The sequence below is a fragment of the Heterocephalus glaber genome, unplaced genomic scaffold (genome assembly GCF_053883595.1).
Source record: "Heterocephalus glaber isolate CG9 unplaced genomic scaffold, H.glaber_assembly_v1.0 deba00000122, whole genome shotgun sequence".
Classification (NCBI taxonomy): Eukaryota; Metazoa; Chordata; class Mammalia; order Rodentia; family Bathyergidae; genus Heterocephalus; species Heterocephalus glaber.
This window is the reverse complement of record NW_028258138.1, coordinates 74,123,008-74,146,848: the sequence shown is the minus strand read 5'-3', so window position 1 is coordinate 74,146,848 and position 23,841 is coordinate 74,123,008. Positions and strand designations below refer to the sequence as shown.

General features: G+C 48.3%; 1 protein-coding gene and 1 pseudogene across 7 annotated transcripts in view; both read left to right on the top strand.

Annotated features, from left to right (window-relative positions):
• Nucleotides 1-23,841, top strand: part of Mylk (myosin light chain kinase) — a 251,216-nt gene that overhangs the window by 152,359 nt on the left and 75,016 nt on the right. For all 7 annotated transcript variants that reach the window (XM_004873623.4, XM_087216248.1, XM_004873625.4 and 4 more), the window contains 5 exons: nt 12,481-12,615; nt 14,156-14,353; nt 14,943-15,192; nt 20,667-20,738; nt 21,124-22,178. In XM_004873623.4, coding sequence (XP_004873680.2) covers nt 12,481-12,615; nt 14,156-14,353; nt 14,943-15,192; nt 20,667-20,738; nt 21,124-22,178 — 1,710 coding nt within the window. The remainder of the gene's footprint in view (nt 1-12,480; nt 12,616-14,155; nt 14,354-14,942; nt 15,193-20,666; nt 20,739-21,123; nt 22,179-23,841) is intronic.
• LOC147830494 (U2 spliceosomal RNA) lies at nt 19,652-19,792 on the top strand (annotated as a pseudogene).

Here is a 23,841-nt window from a genome sequence, read left to right as displayed (position 1 = left end):
GCCTGAGTATGTCTGGGTGCAGTGTGTCTGCTTTCCCATTGGGCTAGCAGGAGACCACACCTTCTCTGACTTTGCCCCCCCAACTTCAGGCCTTGGGAGAGAGGCCCTACAGTAGGACCAGCCAGCTTCCAGGAGCTGCAGGAGATGGCTTCCCAGAAAGGAGAAGGGGCACAGCCCACTGTTTGGCCTCTCCTGAGTCACCTTCCAGGGCCCTCCACAGTTCAGTATGGGAGTGCTGTCCTCATTTTACACAGAAAGATCTAAAGATATCATGAAGCCAGTGTCAGCCAGCCACGCATACCACACTGACGGCAAAGTGGGCCTTTTGAGCCCAGGCCTGGGATGGTGACACCCAGGCTCATACCGTGGCTGCCCCTTTTCAGAGTGCATCTCCCTTGGCCCACAGTGAGAGCTGACCACTGTGGGCTGGGCCCCGTCCATCCCTTAGAGACAGAGGAACTGGCACCAATGGAGAACGTGTCCCACACTGGTTCCCTGAGGCTCCCTGGTGGGAGTAGACCCACATTTCTCTGAAGAGGTGCTGGCAAGGAGTCCTCAGTGAACCAGGCTGCCCTTTCCTTCCAGGAAGCCCCCCATGCTCCAGCCAGAGCCACACTGGCCCCTGGGAGTTCCTTGGCCAGGGTTCTTGTGTGCACACTTATCCCATTTATCCTCAGTTCTAATTCCATGACTTGGAGGCCTCGGGAGACTGTGCTGCAGGACTTCTGAGGAAGCAAGAATAGCTCAGAGCCTAGTCTCCTTGGGCCAAGGGAGCAACTCTCCCCTCCCTTTCCCAGCAGGGGGCTCTTCTCTGAAGTACCCCTTCCACTCCCAAGTCAGGATCCAAATGGCACATGGCCGGCCAGGCTGTGCAGCTCTGCCTTCTTTCTGATGCTTCCTTGCCAACTTCCACCTGGCCGGACTGCAGCTAATGCAGCACCTGCCCTGAGTTGTCTTTGCTTAGATTGGATTAGACAGACCCAGCTGAGCCAATCATGCTGCTGCTGAGGTACCTGAATGAGTGATTGAGACTTCTTTGGGGCTGTTCTCCTGAGTCCTGGGGTGACTGATCGCCCATGCAGGTGTGTCGGAAAGCAGCAGGAGAGAGGCCCTGACAAGAACCCTGCCAGACTCGGGGTTTGCTCTTAGCAGGCTGCGTGCGTGCATGAGCACCCTCTTTGTGTGAGGGATTTATGGCCTGCCAAGGCCAGACAGGCTCAGATACCATAAATGGTGAACAGGGCTGGGAGACACAGCTGCACTCAGGCCCAGCGGCATGTGGGCTGCTTGTGCCTGGGGTTGGCAGGGGAGCCTGGCACAGGAACACCCCTGGCACTGTGCCCAGGCCCTTGGCAGGCTTGTGTCTGTCCCACACTATCCTCAGCTGTGGAGTTTTTCTTGCTGTCTTGGCTGTTTTTCTTGCTCCAGGTCCTGGGGGCTGATGGGGATATTGTCCCCTACTGCCCTCCAGCTGCTGCTTAGCATGGCACCTGCCCTGGCAGGGAACCTGAAGGTGGAGGCACTGCTTAGTGTGAGTCCTGCCGACCACTTATGAGCCTGGCCACCAGAAGTGACTCCCAGGCCTCACCTCCTTTTCTGTGAGGGGAGGATGTGGAGAGCCCTCACAGTAATGTGAGGATTAAATGAATGAATGAAAATGCAGTGTTCCCAAAATGAGGAAGCGCTCAGCTGGTATGTGCTGTTACAATGATGACTGCCCAACTTTTACACAGGATAAAATATACTGGGGCGTGCTCTTACCCAAGGATCAACTTGCTATAGCACTGTCTGTTTATTCAGCAAGAAGAGCAAATCCAGGAAGGAAGATCGGTCATTGACCTAGTCAGACTCCTGTGCTGAAGTTCAAGGCTCTGACCACAAGATGGCGACATTCAGCAATGCATTGCACTGTGGTCTGTCCTACCGAAGATCTGTCTCTAGCGACAGTTCTGCTGGAGACTGAATCCAACTGTTCAGCAGACACGGGGACTCCTCACCCCTTTAGCCTTTTCTCAAGCTTTTGCAGTTATCCAGAATACCAGCCCTGTCTCCTCTATCTGTTTCTCTGTCCAGCTGACTCTCACAATGTTCCTTTCTCTGGGACACCTTCCTTCATCACCTCAGAATGAGTTCTGCTAACACCCTGGACTTCCCTTATTGCATTTACTACCAATAGATATTTGTTGAGCACCTGTATTTATTTGTACCAGGCATTGTTCTGGGGAAACCGCAGTACACAGGCATTAGAGCTCCTAGACCAGGCAGCAGCTGGTACCTGCTTTAGCTGCAGATGCTGAAAGTGCTACTGAGAAGATGAACATGACATGAGAACAGAGAGGGGCATAAGGGACATAGTCTTAGTTGTTTGATGAAGGAAGCCACAGAGACTGAAGAGCTGGGAGAAAGTGTTCTAGGTAAGAGGTACAGCAAGTGCAAAGGCCCTGAGGCAGGAACAAGGCTGGCTGATTCCAGGAACAGCAAGATGGCCAGTGTGGCAGGGAAGGGTGATCATGCAGGGCTCTAGGGATCAGAAAAGGGCATTTTATTTAGGAATTTGATTCTAATTGATTGCTTCATTGCTGTAATCTAACTGCAGGAAGGTCCATGTCTTCCTTGCTACTGTATGTGGAGCGGGACCTGCTGTGACTGTGTGTTCAGGACTGACTGAGAGGATGGCTGAACTTGGCCGAGTGTCCCCTGTAGGCAGGCAGCTGGTCCCTCAACTTCCTGCCCTGCCAACTAGCTCTTAAAGAGTCTCTCAACAAATACACATTCTGTCCTACCTCAAGCCAGGGAAGAAAAGATCCCCAGAACTAAGGAAACAATGAGTGTTCCCTCCTGGGGGACAGAGCCTCTCAGATGATGACTCCAAATTCCTGCAGAGCCCAGGAAGATCTGAGCCATCTTAAATAATTCACTGTATTTGGACTGAGTCACTGGGAGGGGGCTTCCTTGGGCTAGAATACTTTAAATCTATTTTCCCCTGGGGTGACTTTGTCAGGGTTAGAATTCTTAAGTGACTAGATTTATTAATAATCTGCTAATTGTGTTCATTTTGCCATAGTTCCTAAGCCTAATGGTTTGTTTATTTAACTGGAGGCTTGTCGGGGCCTATTAGAGGCACCTAAGGACAGATGACATGGCTAAGTTAAAAAGAAAAGAAAAAGCTAATCTCGCGAATAAAAAATAAAAATCAACAGACATATTTATCAGGGCATTTATTTGGATGAGGAGCCCTAAGGAAGACAAAGGCCCCGGGGGAGGCAGCTATGTGCTCCCCACTGAAAATGTCAGAGACAGTTTCTTTTCAGAGCAGCACCAGACACTCTGAGCCCCCTCAGTGCTCCCCGTGCTGTGTGCAGGTCCTGTGGATACTGCACAGTCTGTCCAGGTGCCTGGCCTCTCCCCTCTGTGAGCTTTGGGACACAGACAACTTGTTACATGCTTATGTTGTTTAAAGAGAAATGTACTGGGCCAGGGATTTAGCTCAGTGGTTCCGGTGCCTGCTGCGCAAGCACAAGGTCCCAAGTTCAATCCCCGGTACCAAAAACAAACAAACAAAAAAAGAGAGAGAGAGAGAAATGTACTGAGGAAGGGTAAACATTGATTTTTAACTTGTCTTTAAAAAATACATTAAGAAATTTAGTCAACCTCCAAAACATCTGTTCTTAAGCCTTTTAAACTCTTAAGAAGATAAGCAATTAATAAAATGTTAAGTCAATGTAGAAACAGTATTTCATTTGGTTTTTGTTTTTTTGGTACCAGGCATTGAACTCAGGACCTTGTGCTTGTAAGGCAGGCAACAGAACCACTGAGTTAAATCCTTGGCCCTTAGAAACAGTATTTTAGTTTTGTATAGGTTGAGTTCAGAATAGGATTTGAGTAGCAGATGGGTCCTTCATGTCACAGAGAGATATATGAGTGTGGATGTGTATATTTGTGCATGTATCATAGATCTGGAAGCTCATTGTATTAGCAGACAATTATAGAGGCTTCTATCTACTTCTGCAGCCCATAGCAGGTCATATCTACCATTTCCTTGCTTGGAGATGTGAAGGATTCAATCCCAAATCAAAGCATTGTTCTCCCAGTAGCGAAACAAGGCCCAGGTTGTGACACTGGGACAGGGATTGCTTTTCTAGGCCCTACTGGCAGGGATGTTGGGTGGTTTGGATGTTATACTATCTTCTTGGTGGGGTTATGCCTTCTAAGCCAGTAAGAAAGCTGTGGTTACAGCAATCCCTGTCTCCCTTCTAGCCACCCTATCATTACTGGTTAGAGGTCTTTGGCAGAAATGTCATACATCATGTTCCTTTCATTCTTCTTGCATGCTTCTCTTCCCATTTGCTTCTTAGGTTCTAGAGAAGTTGGTGGGAGGAAGGAAGCCCACAAGAAAGCAGGGGCACTGGAGGAAGAATTTTTTCTAATGCCATAAAAGCACCCCTTTTGCTGACTTTGCAAGCAGGTTCTGTTTGGTTTGAAGACAGACTTTCATTGAAGGGGAGTCCACACACCACCCTGGGGATTTACAGCTTGCCAAGTTGTCCTGGAAATGGGCGGGGGCCAGGCTGCCCTTTGGCTAAGCAGAAGAATCCCTCCTTTAATTAGTCCCCTAGCACTAATCCTGGTTTTTAGGGAAAGGAGGAGGCTGGTCTGTGATCTCTGGGCCATGCTGGATTTTGAGGACCAAATAAAGGAAGAAGGGAGGGTTGACTTCCAGAACACCCCCTCAGTTGGTGACTTACTGAATTTCCATAGAATAACAGGGCTTGGAGTGATTCAGATTTACTGTTGGAACAGGATTTTGCATTGTAATAACTCAGAAAAATAGCTCATTTTTAAAGCCTAAAAAGACTCAGTAGATCCAAGAAAAAAAGGCAAACGTGCAATAAGTGCAAATTTGGTTCCATAAATATGGGGCCTCAGAAAATGGCTGGTGGACCCACAAAAGTTGACCAGTAGGGAAAAATTGCTTTTAAGGAGAAATTCAGAATTGAGTTGCTTTTCATGCTAGTCTCTCAGAAAGAAAAGGAAGGGAGATGAAGGGAAGAACAAGGAGCATTCATGTTGTGTACAGGGTGACACTGAGGCCACCAGGACAAAGCCTATAGAAGGCCCCATGTCCAGTCTGAGAGGAGTGAGTGACTCCCAACTTTTCGGAACAGGTTACCCAGGCTGTTGGATTAGAATTAGTGCAAAAGGCAACAAATTGCTCTCATTATATGAACATTAAACTCATTCTCTAAGAGTTTTCCAAAATGTCATATTGCCTTTGTTTTTGAAGTAAAATCACTACCAATTAGTATTTTTAAGAAGGAACATTGTTTTGATAGAAAAAGTCTAGTGGTCTTGTTTTATTTAATTATCATATCAGTTCCACTGCATACTTTGGAATTAACACTCCAGATGAAGAAAACTAGTGTCCAAGAGCTAAGAACAGCTGCCCATAGTAGCCAGCCAGGGAACAGCAAGACCTGGCCTCCAACCACACCAGCCCACGCACTTTCTCCTTTGCTGCTCTGGGATCCTGAGAAGCCTGAGGTTGATGATTTGGCTTCATGAGAACATGAATTTAACATTTAATTTTGTGATTAGAAACTGTCTTCAAAAATAACTTCTCATAAGCCAAAAACAGAACAAAAATTGGCCAGGAAGGAATGACTCTGTGGGTCAGGAGAGTCATAAAGAAGGGCAAGAGTTTGTCAGTCATTCTGTCTGTCTCTTTCTCCCTCACCTTCCCTTCCCCTGTTCCCTCCCCTTCTCTCTGTCTCAGTCACTTTCCTGTCACTGGGACCAAATACCTGACACCTACAACTTGAAGGAGAAGAGGTTTCTTTTGGCTCACTGTTTGAGAAGTTTCGGTCCATGTTCAGCAGGCACAAACATGAAAATAGCATGGCAGAACGGCCTGGGCAGAGGAAAGCTGCTCAGGTCATGGCAGCCAGGAAGCGGGGCTGGAGAGGGAAATACACTTCCAGGTCACAGCCTCAGAAACCAGCCTCTTATCAGGCCCTGCTTGCTAACAGCAAGTCAGCCATAGCCCCCATAATCCAGTCAGCTCTCAAAAGCCCTGCCTGTGAGTCCATGAGGCTCTAGGGGGACATCAAAATATAAACCATAATACCCCATTTTCTCCTCATCTTCTTTCTCTTCTCTGGGCTCTCTGTTCTTCCCTTTTTCCTACTTTCTTTACTTTCTCAAAACATTCATAGCTGTAGTCTATACAGCATCGTTGTTACTCATCTATGAACTACTTTTAGAAGCAGTTTGTTCTTTTGGTACCAGGGAATGAACTTGGGACCTTGAGCTTGCAAGGCAGGTGCCAGAACCACTGAGCTAAGTTCCGGGCTCAAAGGAGTTTGTTCTTAAGCTTAGTTCTTGTCATTTCTACGGAAGGATGGGCCTAATCCTTATCTCTCCTATAAGTGGAACAGTGGTGGTCAGATTAATGATTGAGTCAGGTGAGTGAATGGAGACTCACTGGCCAATAGGGAGAACCAGTCCCATCCACTTTAGATCCTTAGGCCCAGACAACTAAGTCAAGGTGATGCCCCTTTCTGGATTCCAGGAAGGAGCCCTCTTGGACTCATTCTCAGCAGACAGCAGGAAGCGCAGCTGTGGGAAAGCCTCATTTATATTTAATCCAGCCTCATTGGAGCTGGGTAGCTGGAGCTCTCATCTGTTCTTGGGTCCCTGTGACCACTCCCCTACAGCCTCTCTGTGGCCTGTGCCCACCCACTCCAGATGAGGGAGGTTTGGGCTCCCCACAACAGTGCTGTATCTAAGGCCTCTCACTTCTGGTCCTGGCCCTTCCATGCCAGCCTCAAACCAGGACTGTGCTCAGTGAAAACGAAAGGACAACCCCAGGGGAGCAAACCTGTGGGCTTACTGATGGCCCTGGGCATGAACAAGATCTCTGGCGAATTTAGGCGATGTGCATTTGCCCTCCAGGCAGCAGACAAAAAGCACCTGGTGGGACCCAGGCAACCATGTCCTCACCTCTGGTGGCCACCTCAGCTCCAGGATCTCAGGACAGGCCAGCTTGCTTCTTGGAGTCCCAGCTCCCTGCTGTATACAGTGGAAACATGATCCACCCACTGTCATGAGGGTGTAGAGATAACTCAGAATGGGCTGTGAGCATCCTGTGGAATCCTAGCTTGCTGAGCTGGATGACAGATTGTTATGATTTTATCTCAACAGCAGCTTTAATTCCCTTTCCACCTGATTCCATGCAAATGTCCTGATTTGGGGGACTTGTCTCATTGTAGCCATTGTTAGGCTGAGTTTGTCCAATCAAAAAAGTCAGCAGGGTGAGGAAATTCAAAAAGGCATTTATTATTATACTTATTATTTACCAGATATTGTTGTGGCTGTTGTATGTTATTTCTTTTAGTCAGCTAAAATCCCTGTAATATTATCATGTCTACAGTATGCATCACATTGATCAGTAGTGCATCATCATGAATAATTGATGACAACTATAGTATTATCTATGTAGTGGACAGAGCCCCTAGGCTTGGCATGGGGAGCTTGCTTCAGGTCACATGGCGATGGGCATGAATTTAAAATGCCAGTTTCCTTCTATCTCTTACCTAAGTCCACAAAGAGGGAACTTAAAGTGATACAGAGCCTCTGAGCCACAGATGATAAGCCAGACTGATTTATTTCTCTTTGGAATGAAATCACATATGCGCACGTGCCCACACACACATACTCTCCTCTGCTCTGCCTTAGCCTTTCTCAATTGTCAGGAGTCCAGCATGTGGGTCAGCTGATAATGTTTGTCCTCCATGGCACTACGCGAGCTCACCATGGCACCTCTGGACTCGGCTGGATCCATTATCTTATGATGTCAACTTTTTGGCTTGCCTGGGCCACGCTGAGTGAAGAGGAATTCTTTTAGGCTGCATGTAAAATATGTTATATGGTGAATGTATCTAAGTTACCAAACTTCCTTTTAAAATATTTTTATTATAACATCTAAAAAGAGGGTAGCATAAGCATAAGACTAGTGGGGTATTTGGCCTTGCTTTGTGGAACTAATGCATCAATATCTGGTTTAATGGAATGGGTTACAATTCTTAGTGAGTTTTCAAGGTGCTCTTCAGTAATTTTTAAATCTGATTTTACTCTTTGTGTGCTTTAACCTTGAAAATAGTTTCTCACCATTGTAGCACTGTATGCTCCCCTGCACAGCATTCACCGGTCACCTGTGCAATTCATACTCAAGCACTGTGCACTTGAGTCATGAAAAATATCACTACCAGTCACATCATAATATTAAAAGTTAATGGCCACTAAAAGGTATAATAGATAATGTGAAATAGGAAGTAAAGGTGCAAAGTGGAAGGGAAGTGGGAGGGGTAGGGGAAAAGAAAGAAGGGAATGGAATTAATAAGAAAAAATGGAAATAAAGTCTTTGTAGATAGGGAGGGGTGGAGGGGCTGCAGGGAGGGCAGGGGAATGGGGAAAAAATAAGAACCAAGATGGCTTATGTAAAGGTGCAAATTTCCAATGATATCATTATAATGTATACCTTAAATGTACCAATAAAATTAATTTTTTAAAAAAGTTAATGGCCTCATGGAGCCATCTTACTAGCTGTCTCTCCATGTGTGGCCTGCAGGGTGAACATACTTGCTTTAGAAAGAGGCCTCAATTACATCCTGGCCGTGTCATCAGACAGCTTGGTCATGAGCTCTGGGTCTGCCTGCTAAGGCTCGGTGAGCTTAGACATGTCCTTTCACCTTAGCACAAGCTGGTCTCACTATCTGTAAATGTGGTGGGTTCCAGGGTAGCTGGGGCTACTTTCCTCTGGCTGCCCAAAAGGAACCACTTGCAAAGAACTGAGGGTCTTCCCTGGCTCCTTCATCCCACCGCAGCATGCGTGTAGGAAGGGCTGGCAGGTTTTCTCACTCTGTGAAGAATTCATAGCAGCGGAGTGCTCTGCATGACTCAGTGTGAATTGTGGTCACCCTGGCCCAGTGTCTCTGCCTGTACCTGCGGGGTAAGGTCAGTCTGAACAGCAGGTTGGAGATCAGTCTCATTCTGAGTGTTTACCGCTGCACATTTCACTCTTCCCGTCTTCATTCTTGCTGTAGGGCTTTTGGGAAGGACTGGGATCAAAGGCAGTGGTGACCCTGGAACGAAATGCCCAAGGCAGTTCCCACAGAGTCAGGCACTCTCCCTCATCTCCTCCAGAGAGACGCAGGGAAAGCAGGTCTCAAGTTGCCTGGAGCTGTATCCCAGGATACTTTTAAGCATCCAATTTATATTCCTAACACAGCTTGACTCAGGTCACATAAAAATAAGCCAGCGATCCTTGGGTGAAAGCCCAGGGTCCATGGTCCTTTCACTGCTGATAAGCTCGCCCAGGAACTGAGCAGGGTGGGGGGCGGGCTGACCTTGTCCTCATGCCTGTCTGCAGCACAGATGTTATCCTCTCTGCTCCTGGTGAGGGCCTCCTGGTATGGCATGTCATGGTCAAGAAGTGGGAAAGGAAGTGGCATGTGTCACAGGAGCATGTGTGCCAAATAGACCAAAGGAGGTGCCAAGCTCATTTTAGAATGACCCTCTATCATGATAGCTAACCCAGGTCCATAAGACCCAACTCACTCCTGAGAGAACTAATCCAGTATTAAGAACCTTATCCAGTCTCTTGAGAAAGACATGAATCCATTCACAAAAGTGGTAACTCCATAACCTAATCGCCTCCCTGGGGTCCCACCTCCCAACACTGCCATATTGGAAATCACATTTCAACATCCTGGGCTGGAGGTGCAGCTCTGGCAGAGCACTTGGCTAATATGCCCGAGACCATGGACTCAACCTACCATACCAAACACACTTGAAAAAAAGTAAGAAAACATTTTTTCAACATGAGTTTCAGTGGATTCAAACCACATCCAAACCATAGCACTAACCTTCCTGGTCTTAAACCCTGCACCCACCAAGACCAAAAAAGCTGAAAGAGACTTATCAAAAGTCAAAGCCAGCTGGTTCACAGAACTAATGGAAATGTAGACACTGAGCACCTGGGGGCTCATCCTGTACCAGGTCTGTCCTGCCTAGATAGCCCTTCTTCTCCTGGAGGCAGGGTTGAAGCTCAGCTTGGAGGAGAATCCCACAAGTGAGGGAAATCCTTTCTATGACCCATCTCCACAGAGAAATTGGGAGAGTGCGTCAGGCCTGCACTAAGAAAGTTGGTCTACGGGCCGAGGATTTAGCTCAGTGGTTCCACGGCCTGCCTCACAAGTGCAAGGTCCTGAGTTTGATCCCTAGTACAAAAAAAAAAAAGAAAGAAAGAAAGTTGGTCTCTGTCCTTCACCAGCTGGTTCACAATCTCCCTCTCTCCAACAGGTTGGTCTTTTTTCTCCCAGTTTTATTCAGGTACTATTAATACCATATTTTTCTGAAAATAAGACCAGGTCTTATATTAATTTTTGCTCCAAAAGATGGAATAGAGTTTATTCATGCACAACGATTTACATTTATTCATGTACAAAAATCTACATTTGTTCAAATACATTCTTATCTTCTAGAACATTGTCATAGTTCTCCAAACCCCAAATTATGGCCTGAATGTCTATTACTCCATTTCTTGTAGCACCATTGGCCCCAATTTCTCATGACCAGCAATAGAACTCTCCTTAAATGAACACATCTTGTCCATGTAGCCTGCTCATAGTCCATTGGCAACACAGCTATCAGTGATTTTATCCCATGCATTCTTCACCCCAGTCACGACCTCTTGTAGGCTGGGCTACACAGTGTTTCCATTAAATTAAGTGTTAATTGAAGACTCATGAGACAGGAGAAGCAACAAAAATGATGGCGGTTAAGAATGATGGTCCACACAAAAGCAACAAAAAATTTCAGGCACCAAAGTTCAGAAAACGTTTCTTTATATCACATGAGTGCATTAACTACATCCATTACAACACATGACATATTGAATTTTAGACACAACCACATCCATTCACTATCAAGTGCACACGTTATTTGTGCATTGTGTTTGACTCCGATTGGTCACTCTGTAGTAAGTACTGGGTTCATCTGTTACATAGGTGTTTACCTCTCATCCAAAGGTGACTGCTTGAGTATTTACAAGTACTTAATTATAATTTATATTATCATTTATTTTAAGTATCAATGCCAATAATATTTATATTTAATTATGTATTATTATTTTATAATTCAATACATCCATCATGTGTTGCAATAGATGTACTAAATGCGTCCATCTGGCTGATGATCTTAACTATGATCTTAACTCGGGCTTCTTTTTGGGGTAGGGCTTATATTACAAGCAGCCTGAATCAGACTGCTTGTAGTTAGGTCTTATTTTCAGGGAAATACGGTATGTGGTAAGCTGAGTATATTTAAGGTGTTTAATGAGTTTTGACATAGTTATACATCCATGAAACTATGACCTAAAAAAATGAGTATCTCCATAACCACCCAACAATTTCTTCATGCTCTTTATAATCCAACTCCCCAATCCCTGCCCAAGGCACTCCCTGATCTGCTTTCTGCTACAGTACTATAAATGGACTCATGCTCCTTATTTGTCTGGTTTCTTCACTGAGCATATTGTGAGATGCATCCCTGTTGTGGTATCTCTCAATAGAGCATTTCATTTATATTTATTGCTGAGTAGTATTCCAGCACATGAATATATCAAATTTTTAAAAATGTATTGGCCTACTGATGGGCATTTGGGTCATTTCCAGTTTAGGGCTAAGAATATTTGTGTACAAGACTTTGTACAGTATGTGCTTTCATTTCTCCCGGGAGTTGAATGACTGGTTCATATAGGAAGACTATATTTAGCTTTTTGAGAAACTGTCAAGCTTTTTTTTAGAGTTTTTTTCTTTTAAAAGAAGAAATGGTGTTGGAGGTGTAGCTCAGGGGTAGAGTGCTTCCTTAGCATGAGTCCTGGGTTTAGTCCCCAGAACCAAAAAGAAGAAAAGAACCTATTTACTTGTGTATGTTGTATATGTAGAGCATCTCTGGCAAGATGAACAAGAAACTGAAAGTTGGCTGCCTTTGGGGAGGATGTTTGATGCTGGCAATGGGTGGGAGGGAGACTTTACACAGACTCTTTGGCACCTTTAGAATTTTGTGCTATGTGAGTGTATCACTAGTCCCAAAAGGTAAATAAAATTAAAGGGGGAAAAACACTCATAGGATATAAAGTATTAACTTCCCCCCTTAAGGTTCTCTTAAGGAACCAGGGTCTAGGTTGGTCCTGGCTCTCCAGAAATCTCATTATTTTTTCCCTGCTAGCAAGCAAGGGCACTGTAAGATCCAACAGAGAATCAGGGCATGTCTTGCTCCTCGTGACCTTCAGGGCTTTCATATACTCTGTTAGAATCTGAGCCTCAGCATAGTTGTGCCCTGAGTGGTCATTTAGTCTGCTTGTTAAATACGTGAATGAATAAAAGAATGCTCACCCACATCCTGTTGTCTACCACACAGAAAAGAAGAGTGACAGGAAGAGTGTCCTTTTGCCTCTGGCTCCCACCAAGACCACCGAACCTATCTTCCTGCAGGGCCTCTCTGATCTCCGAGTCATGGATGGAAGCCAGGTCACCATGACAGTCCAGGTGTCAGGTCTGTCTGTGCGTCCCTCTCTTCGGGGCATATGTAGGAATGATCGTGGTTGAAACATGAGTATTGGTGCCAAGGCCTTGCTCAAATTATGGACCCACCTAAAAATCAGCGTGGGGCCAGCAGGCAATAGGCCTGAACAGTTAGGACCTCTTGGCCTCTCTTTACTGCTTCTCTGGATTTTTGGATTCAGGGTTAACCAAGCTGGGGAATAAAATGGCCAGAGATAGAGGTTTGAAAATAGTGGAAAGTGAAATTATATGAGAGCTTCCCAATGCTCAGAAGATACTCTCATTTCTCTATTCAAATTTTAAGGTGGAAAGAAACAGCAGAGGTCCGTCTAAAAGAGGGTATGGAATAAATGTTTGTGGTTGGCACCCGCTTCTGAGATATCCCAGTCCTTACTGGAGGTGAGCAGAGAAGGCAGGGAAGGCCCTGGCTCTTTGCTTGTGGCTGGGACAGTTGTAGCTGCCACTGAGTGCAGTGAAGTTCTTGACTGTTGATCAGTCCCTCTGCCAACTTGGGGGTCACTTTACTGTTCTCTTAGCTCCTCTTGAACTGCAGAAGCAACAAAATGAGCTGTGAGAAAACCCAGGGGCTCAATCTTGTAGGGATGCTCATATGATCTCCCTATTCCTGCAGGCTGGAGGCCATGGCAGCCCCAGGCATGGCTAGGTCCCCTCCCACCCACTCTCACACTGGGTGGAAGAGACTGTGAGACTTCAGGCATGCGACATCCAACCTCCTGCAGACAGGTGGCCACCTGATCACTCTCAATGAAGCTTTTCCAGGGCCTAATGCCCCCAGCCTGCCTTGGCAGCCCATTCCAGGGGCCTTGCTCCTTTGGAAGAAATCCGCTCAGCCCTTCATCAGAACTCTCACCTCTGCCCCCCAACAAATTCCAGAAATGCAGACTGGTAAAAACTGGCAATGTTACCCCGAAGGCTAATGTTTGGAAATTTTGTGCAAGCTGATATCCTGGGAAAACATTTGCATGATAGCAAAATGAAATGCTACCTGAGCTGTCTTTCTGGTGACAATCTTCAAGGACATTGCCATGAAGTTGCCCCTAGCCTGCATATGGATGCTCACTGCAGAGCAGACTTGTGAAGTTTGAACCCAGTGACCCAGTTACCACTTAGAATTACGCAGCTCTAGCAGTTCTAATTTTAGAAACCATTTTTCTTGGGTTTTCTTTTCCATTTCTGAAATCACATTTTCACTTCTGGGTTCTTTCTAGTTTTCCCAGATTGGTTTTTTAGTGATTATAATGAACACTCATTGTGTGTGTGTGTGTGTGTGTGTGTGTGTGTGTGTGTGTGTGTGTGTGACATGCTATTCTCATGGGCAGCTGAAGGATTCACTCAGGCCTTCCAATAAGCCCACAGGGTCAGTACTGTTAGAATTCCCACTCTTCAGGTGGGGAAGCTGAAGTGTAGAGTTGGAGCAAGTGTTTAGCACAGTACTCCAGTACTAAGTGCAGGGCTCTCACCTGGCCAGGGAAGACCTCCCTGACCAGCCCCTTGCCCTCCTCTTGTTTCAGGGAATCCGCCCCCCGAGGTCATCTGGCTTCACAATGGGAATGAGATCCAGGAGTCCGAGGACTTCCACTTTGAACGGAGAGGCACCCAGCACAGCCTCTGCATCCAGGAGGTGTTCCCCGAGGACACGGGCACCTACACCTGTGAGGCCTGGAACAGTGCTGGGGCAGTTCGCACCCAAGCCATGCTCATGGTCCAAGGTGAGACTGTGCCACCAGGAAGACGGGGGTTACTGCTATGGCCACTCCCAGCCACGTGGGGCCAGCTTTGGTCCCATCCAGCCCCACGGGAAGCCCCCTGTCAGACACCTCCAGCTCTGCCTGGGTAGAGCTTTCTGAAGTCCTTGCCCTCGCTGGGTTACTGGTGACCAGCTTCATAGAGCGCTAAGAGGGAAACCTGCAACACACTTAATTCACAATGATAGCTTTTGAGATGAGTTCTGGGCTCATTGGTCCTTGCTATTAGTGAATTTGTACCAGGAGAAACAAGTGAAGCACAAAAGCAGGGCGTGGCAGTTACCTGTCAGATGTGTCTGATGCAGGCCACAGCACCTCGCTGGTGCTTAGATCTCTGGGCTCTTTCCCCTCACCTTGGATATGCAATTCATGTTAATATTATCCTCAATGAATGGACCCAAAACAGATTTGTAAAGAGAAAGATGTGTTGTATTTGTCTACTGGAGGTGATTTCTGGACCTGCTGCTGTCTTCCATCCCTTCTGTGGAGAACAGAGTGGGCTCAGTGTGCTGAGGGGCCTCCCTCTCCAGCTCTCCCCTCTCCCAACTTCCAGAGCCACAAGATGGCACCCAGCCCTGGTTCATCAGCAAGCCTCGTTCAGTGACAGCCTCTCTGGGGCAAAGTGTCCTCATCTCCTGTGCCATCGCTGGTGACCCCTTTCCCAGCGTGCACTGGCTCCGAGATGGCAAAGCCCTTTCGAAAGACACCGGCCACTTTGAGGTGCTGCAGAATGAGGATGTGTTCACCCTGGTTCTGAAGAATGTGCAGCCCTGGCACGCCGGCCAGTATGAGATCCTGCTCAGGTGAGTCTGCTTGCTGTCCCTTAACCCTTCCTTCCATTCCCTGGGCTTCCCAACCTAGGGCTGAGCTTCAAGATGAAGCGAGTGCAGGCATGGAGCAGAATAGGTGCTCATGGAGAGCTTCTTTCTGAGACCAGTTCCTCAGGAGCCTCATCACAGTACACCCTGGCATTCACACATCACGGGGTGTGGAGAGAATATGAAAGATGGAGGAATGGAGTCAAGGTGGAAACATGGGAGAGTAGAGGGAACATGTTCATTATCTGTTGTTATGTAACAAATTACCCCAAAACTTAGCAACTTGAAACCACAAACATTTATTATCTCAGTTTCTGTGAGCTGGTGTATTGGTCTTTTTTGTATTACTATGACAGTGTACCTGAGGGTGGGAAACATTATAAAGAGTTTTATTTAGCTTATGGTTCTGGAGACCCAGGGCCGGGGGGCCACATCTGGTCACGGCCTTCTTGCTAGAAGTCTTGGGGTGGTGCAGGGCATTACATGACAAGAGACAGGGAACACGTGTGTGTCCTGGTCCCTCCATATACAGCTTCTGGTATTCAGTCCTGGCACCTCACCCCATGACCTTCTCTCTCGGCCTCCATCCAGAGGTCCCAGAGCTAAACACCATAGTAGGATTAAGTTTCCACTCTCCTAATACCTTAGAGTGGGGATCAGTTTTACCACATGAACCCTGGGGAACACACTCAAATCAGATCCAAACCATAACAGCTATGAATTTGGAAGCACCTTCGTTGGGTGGTTTTTTTAAGTTGCAGTCAAAATGTCCAGAGGAGCCACTTCCAAGATGGCTTGACGATCTCCACAGGCCTGCCTAAAGTTCTTCATGGCATGGCAGCTGGCTTCCCCAGAGCTAATGACCCAGAGAGAGAGCACGAGTCGAACCTATAATGTCCTTTGTCGCCTGCTCTCGGGAGTCACACACTGTCACTTCCACTTTTCCTTTGTGAGAAGTGAATCGCTAAGCAGGGCCGATTCTCAAGGAGAGGAGAACTAGGTTCCACCTCTCAGAGTATCAGACAATGCATAACACTTTAAAACAACCACAGACAGGTTACTTTTCCCCATTCCTTTTTTCTCATCTTTTCCAGGTCTTCCTAGGTTAGCTGGACAGGTAAACTGGTTTGTTGACAGGTCCAGAACAGAGTCTGGCCTATTGTTAGCATTTACACGCTATTTATTAAGTGAATATGAGCTGAAAGAATGCTCTCTGGTCTTTAAAATGCTCCAGCTCTTAAAATGCTGTACCGAACCTGGATTGATAGACACAATGCCGGCCCTGGACCTTAGGGTTGGTGTAAACATTAAAGGGGACCTGTCTGCACCTTGACTTAAAAATAGGACTTTGTGCCATCCTGAGGGTCGCGTGTCTGGCTGCTTTGCAAGGAGCTTTCTCTCCTAGACTTTATCGTATATACAAGGCCTTGACCTACAAATAAGTTCTGTCACTACATGCCAAGGCTATTGCCATGATGGAACAGTGTGCCTACAGTAATTGAAAAACCTGGTATAGATAGGCCCCATCCCTTCTGGTTCTTTTGGTGCTTGTGCTTTATGCTTGTATCAGCTAGCTTTTGCTGCATAAGAAACCACCCCAAAACAGTAACGCTTTTAAATAGCTTTTTTTAAATGCTATTCATTATTTCTTAGGAGTCTTTGGATCTCCTAGGAAGATCTGCTAATCTGAGCAAGGCTTAGTGGCTTGCAACTGAGCTTAGTTACCCAATTGTGATTAGCTGTGGGCTGCTGATCATCCTTCAGCCAACAGCAGTATTCTCAGAACACATCCACTGCCTTTGCCTTATGCTTGAACCAGTTATTACCAAGAGGAGACCACACTCCTAAGCCATCAAAGGATGAAAACTGGTTAGATGTGAAAATACTTTCGGATGAGCTGTCTGCATAGAAGGAGTAGTACTCTTGAGACAATACTCATATTAATCAAAGCAGACATTCTAGAGGAAATGAGCTTTTTATGGGATTTTGAAGGAAAGTCAAGGTTGAATCTTGGCCAGTAAGAAAGGGCTTTGCTGTTGAATGGGCTGAGCAAGAAAGGGTAGGAGTGGGAAGGGAGAGGGAAGTGAGGGGCTATGGAATTTTGCCAGGCTGGAGAGGACTGCAGTGGGAGGTCAGCAGGAAGACTGTCTGGGGCCAGCTGGGAACAGTCATAAAATTTAGACTGTCGCAGCTGGAAGGGACTTCAGAAGTTATCAATCCTCCTCCTCATTTAATAATGGGGGAAACTGAGGTCTCAGTTCACGGACTTGCTCGTGGCCATCCAAAGGCCATAAGCAGAGCTCAAGTTCAAGTCTTCATCTTTTGACTTAAAGCAGATGGTCATCCATTCTTAGGGCCTAGCATGGGGCGTTTCTGTCAAGTGCACCAGGAACTGAGAGACCGAGGAAATTGCACCGTCTCTACCCTACAGCCCTTGTTTCTTTCCCCCACAAAAAAATCCAGCCTCTTCATTCCTCTGGAAGGCCGTTGCCCTGGCCTTGCCTTGTCCTCAGTTGAAAAGGAGCAAGTCAGTGGAAAGTTCTCCCAAGGAGAGTGTGTCAGGCCTGCCCGGGGCCTTGTTCCCTTCCTGCTGTCCATGTCCTGGCAGAAGTCAGACCTAGCCCCAGGGAGAAATGCCTTTCCAGGAGGAAGACTGGATGGCCAGGAGGGACCAGGGGTCCTGTGTGTCTGTGTGTCTGTGTGTCTGTGTATCTTATCTGTTCCTGCCAAAGTCATGAGACAGGGATGAGTGAGTTTCTGCCTCCCCTCTCCTTCTCTAGCTCTTATCTCCTGTACCAGAAGGGGAAATAGCAAAAAGTCAGCTCCAAATTCCAGCTGAAATGTTTGAAAAATTAAGATATGCCAAGAAATTACCTCTTTAAACTAGTTAGAGGGCCCTCTGGAGTTTGTATAAGGTGAAGGGTGGTAGCTAGAAGCCCTCTGGCAGCACCAGGGTGGGGCCTCAGCCCCAGACCTGAGTTGGTAACAGGGTGTGCAAATGTCTAAGGCGGCCCGAGATGCTGCCCAGATAGTTAGGCTATCTGTATGCGGGACCCAGGCAAGGGACCTTCTGACTTTTGTAAGCTCCAAATGAGCCTGCGGTTTGCTTTAAAGGCCCAGTGGAGACTTACATATATGTCTGTAGGAACATTTACCCTGGCAACCAGCCTTGGTCTCCCAGCTCTTGGTCCTCAGGGAGTGGCCTCCGGTGAATTGCATGGATGACCTCAAGGGATTTCTCTGTGTCTGTGTTCTTTACCTTGAGGGCAGATTGTCGAAAGGGGGAAGCCCTTTACCTGCATCCACAGGGGAGATAGAGCCCACGGATAGGGCTTCCCCCAATTCAGAGCCTTACAGGTTGTGGCCAGTGTAAAGCGGGGCCATCTGGTCCACTTCTGTCCTAATTTCTGTATCTGGGCTGTGTTCTCCTTATGACAGGAGGAAACTGGACTGAGGATGCATTGAAAAGGGCGGCTGGCTAAGCACAGCCCTGGGACATGTTGTCTTCCTGCTCCATGCCAACCCTGGGCACTACAGTGCTGTACTTGGAAGAAGAGCAGGAAAAGAATGGCTTAGCACTAGCCAGCAGCCTGAGAAACAGGATGGCTTGGGGCCGAGCTTCACTTCCAATAGGCCCTCACTTGGTTGTTCTATAAGTTGCCTTAGCCCGAAGCCATTCTGAATGTTGTGACCTCAGGGTGTGCCACAGGCCCTGGCACTGAAGAGGCTGTTTGTTGAGCAAGGAGCACCCTGGGACCTACAGTTCTCCCTGAGGCTCCTTGAATTGGTGCCCTCTACGAGCCTGAGCCTTCAGGAGGGGACAGGTCAGGGAGAGTGGCAGGGGAGAAGAGAGGAGTGCAAGAGCTAAAGTCACAGGAAGTTACCATAGGTCACCAGGAAGGCACCTGTTCTGGCACAGCCTGAGATAGTGTGAGATCACCACAGAGAAGGACCAAAGAGGAGAGCTCAGCTGACAGGAGGTTTAGAGGGTAGAAAAGATCAACGTCTCCTTGCTTCCCATGGGTCCCAGAGCCCTGAGAATCAGCCAAGAGCTTCCAGTGTCTTCCATGGGGAAGGAGGTGCCCACCCCCATCAGCTCACCATATGCAGGCACAGGCACAGACATCTGTCCCTGGGCAGGACCCACGAATGTGCACATGTTCCTGAACTTGGACCTAAGGGAGCAGGTGGACCCCATGGACATATGGATTTGTCCATGTGTATGCTTGATATGTGCACATGCACATCAACACCCACATTCACACACCTATCCCAGAACAAATTTGTACTGATGAACAGTGTAGGCTGAGTGTGCAAGTTATAGGTCTTAGATTTAGGCAGGTCCCAAACCCCCTCCCCACTAGTTAGCTCTGTGAGTTTAGATGGCTTACTTAACCTTCATAGGACTTGGCTTTCTTACCTACAGAAACAGTACTGACGCCGAATCGCTTCTTGGCCTTTTGGCTAAGATCAAGTGTAGAAACAGTACTGACTCCGGCCTGATAGGCCATAAGATTAAATGAGATTATTAGGTATGGAAGCTGTCACAGAGCTTGGCATATCTGCTGTGGAGTCTGGGTCGTACTTGGCTACTAAAGTGAGTACCTCCAGGGGACTAAGTGGGACCCTGAGAGTCCCAGCACTGCCTCACATAAGCCCCTGAGCCTCCTCTCCTCTTCTTTGTAATGGGCATAATCGTGCCCCTCACCTCTTGGCATGTTGTAGGGAACAAGAAAAACCAAGAGTGTGGAAGTCACAGGGTGTGTAAAACATAGTCCTTAGGATCGCAGGGGCCTCTTGGCTCTTGGACCTGACCTCATTCCCCGAATTTGAGCAGACCCCGTTGGCCGGACAGAGCTTGGAAATACCAGCAGATGGCAGCCTTGCAAGGTTCGGCCCCTTGCCCTGAGCACCGGGCCTCACTCAGCTGGCTTCGCAGCCGCAGCCGGGAGGCTCAGCCTTTCTGTGGAGGTGAAGAACAGGAACCCCCTCACCCCTACCCAGCCGAGGAAAGAAGAGAAAGGGCCACCATGCAGGGAGACACTTGTTAGGCTTGGAACACAGGAAGTTCTTGTCCCAGTGCACTGGCTGATGCACCTTCCCTTTCACTTTAGGCTTCATTCTTCTGTTGATTGAATGAGTGATCATATTTTATAATCTGCCTTTAGAAAAGCATTCTCACTTCTAGATGCTCATCTTACTTGCTGCCCAGAGATTTTCCTTGTCTTCTTTTTAACAAGAGCTGGGAACATGAAGGGTAACCTCATGTTTAAGGAGTTCAGCACTAGATCTAAGCCTGGAATGGATGTCACAGCTCAGCCTGAGACCTCCATCCTCCCTGGTGGCCCAGCAAGGCTTCGACCAAGTCCATACTTGCCTTGTACCCCTCACAGCCCTGGGCTGATCAGGCCCTTTGCCCAGGAAGCCTCTTGATCTCTGTTGTCCCTTGAATTCTTCAGGAACCAGGTTGGCGAATGCAGCTGCCAGGTGTCGCTGATGCTACAGAACAGCCCTGCCAGCTCCCTCACTCGGTGAGTGCCCCTGCCACCAGCCCACCTTCCTCCTGGCCCCTCAGCCCAGCCCAGCAGCTTGGGATTGTTTCTGTCCTCCAGCTGAGTCTGCCCGAGCCAAAAGGGAGCGATTGGAAGGGGGTTGGGGGGTGGGGGGATGATTTTTTTTTTTTTTTGCACACACCCTTATAAGGCTACTGAAGTCATTACCGATGTAATAAACCATCTAAGCAAGCAAGAGCTCTCACCAATGTTCCCTTCTATAAACACAGCCTGACCGGCCCCCAGCTCCTCTCCCCCCTCCTCTCTACCCTCCGCCCTCGGGGATTCGCTCTCCCTTGACGTTTCTGGCTTACCCGGCCCCTTTTCCTCTTGCTACTTTCTTTTTTCCCTTCACTGTTTACAGGGGGCGGGAGGCTACCAGCCGTGAGGGCCTCTGTGGTGGAGGAGTTGGTGCTGATGGTGGTGGTGACTGCGATGGGACCCTGAGGCCTGGCTGGTTAGCAAGAGGGCAGGGTTGGCTGGAGGAGGAATCCGGTGAGGACGTTCGGGGCCTGCTGAAGAGGCGCGTGGAGACCAGGCTGCACACAGAGGAGGCGATCCGCCAGCAGGAGGTGGAGCAGCTGGATTTCCGTGACCTCCTGGGGAAGAAGGTGAACACCAAGACAGTGTCCGAAGAAGACCTCAAGGAGATCCCAGCTGAGCAGATGGATTTCCGTGCCAACCTGCAGAGGCAAGTGAAACCAAAGACTGTGTCTGAGGAAGAGAGGAAGGTGCATAGTCCCCAACAGGTCGACTTCCGTTCCGTCCTGGCCAAGAAGGGGACTCCCAAGACCCCCGGGCCTGAGAAGGCACCACCTCCAAAACCTGCCACCCCGGATTTCCGCTCGGTGCTGGGCAGCAAGAAGAAAACACCAGCAGAGAATGGTAGCAGCAGTGCAGAGGCCCCAGATACCAAACCGCCACAAAGTCCCATGTCTGTGGGCAATTCAGAGGTTGCAGGATCCCTGAAACCCATGGGCAACGCCAAGCCTGCCGAGATCATGAAACCTGTGGGCAACACTCAGCATGCAGAGATTCTGAAACCTGTGAGCAACGCACAGCCTTCTGGGTCCCTAAAACCCATGGGCAATGCCAAGCCTGCTGAGACCCCGAAACCCCTGAGCAATGCCAAACCTGCTGAAATCCTGAAACCATGTGGGAAAGAAGAACTCAAGAAGGAAGTTAAGAATGATGTGAACTGCAAGAGAGGGCGTGCAGGGGCCACAGATAATGAGAAAAGACCAGAGAGCCAAGGGACGGCCCCGACCTTCATGGAGAAGCTACAAGATGTCCATGTAGCAGAGGGTGAGAAACTGCTACTCCAGTGCCAGGTGTCCTCTGACCCCCCAGCCACCATCACATGGACACTGAATGGAAAGACACTCAAGACCACCAAGTTCATCATCCTCTCCCAAGAAGGTAATTGAGGGTGGGAGTCAGGTAGACGGGGGCCCTGTGTCAGGGTCACATTCCGCTTATGGAGCTTTGGTCTGGCTGACGGCCACTGATAGCCAATAGCCTGAGTTCGAATGCCCGGCTCCTTCCCCCTCACTCACAGGATGCCTTCCCTCTCAGAGCCTTGGGTATATGCCCCTTGCTGGGAGTGCGGGTTTGGATTCTGATCCTTTGGGACATGGCTGTGTCTTCGGGCCTGTCTTGTGGAACCTTCTCCTGGCTCCCCTGCTCAAGGCTCCCCAGAGTAGACCAGGGTTCCCGGCCACCCCTGTGTGGCGAGGGCTCTGCCTGCAGGCTGGGAAGTGGGGATGTGAGGCTGGAGCCTGCCCGGGCTTGGAGCCAGGAGCTATGAAAGCAGAAGCAATTTGGATTCGGGGAAGGGTGTACAGTGACAGGATGCCACAGGGCTGTGAGTTGGGGTCACAAACAACTTAATATTTAGAGCATTGTGGATTGTAAGAGTCCTATGGGAAAAGGCAGAAACCTAAAGGAGCCCTGACAGCACACAGAGCAGGCAGAGCAGCTTGCTTCCTAATTTGGATGAGACTTCTGTTTGCTAGTATTTCACATTCTTGGGTGGGGTTGGGGGTTAAATTCTGCTATCCGTGGCCTTTTGGGGTCTGGAGTTCTCAGATGGGCCAATTTGTACATAGAAAAGAGAGGGGGTGAGAGGAAGTCCCCCTCCTGGTTCTCAAGTTGGCTGTAAGTGTTCTTGTAATCCCAAGTGTGGCCAAGAGCTCCAAGCCCAGCAGACACCACACATCCCACTCCGGGGCCTTGGAGGGATGGAGCCCTGCCTGAGCTGGAGGTTGGCACTGGAGGCTCTGCTCAGGGTAGGGTACAAAGAAGCTCCCCAGGCAGTGGCATCTGCCCTTGAATGGCAGAAGGTGGCCACTGCACAGGCCAAGTGGACAGGTCCCCACACATGCATGTCAGCTGAGATGCTGGAACTGCTCCTCCTCTCTCCCTCGGACCATCCTCTGGTCACATCCTTCTTCACTTCCTCCCTTGTCCCTCACCCTATCTCCTGCCTTCCTCTTCAAACCTGGAAGGAAGCAATTAAATATAACCATGACCGTATCCATGGTTCACTCTGCATCTTGGACAGCACATCGGGAATGGGAAAACGTGTGGAATCTAAATGCTGAAGGGGAAATTGGAGAATTCTCTGAACAGAAAGAACACTGTTAGTTTCAGCAAATGTGTTGACATGGTAACTTCCACATGGACATCCCCAGTCTGACAGGGGACTCCATAAGGCATCTTCTTCATTCCTCTGCCTCTGCTGGCTCCATCATGTGATGGTCCTGGGGGATTACTAGATGGCTGAGATGCCCAGGGGAATGGATGCCTCTGCCTTCATGGCAGGGGCGGGGGGGGGGGTCTCCATTGGAATGTCCTTGTTTAAACTGATTGGAAACCTTGACCAGGAGCATTTCCCAGGTCACCCTGGCATGACCTTTTGGAGAAGGATGGGCAATTGGCACTTTGGGGACATGTGTAGGGACATATGAGGTCCATGATGCACCAACCTCAGAGAAACAGGTTCAGATGGGCTAGGAAGATCCCAAAGGCCTGTTTTGCTACAGTAGAAGGGAACGTGCCTTGTCTCAAAATATCAGTCCCA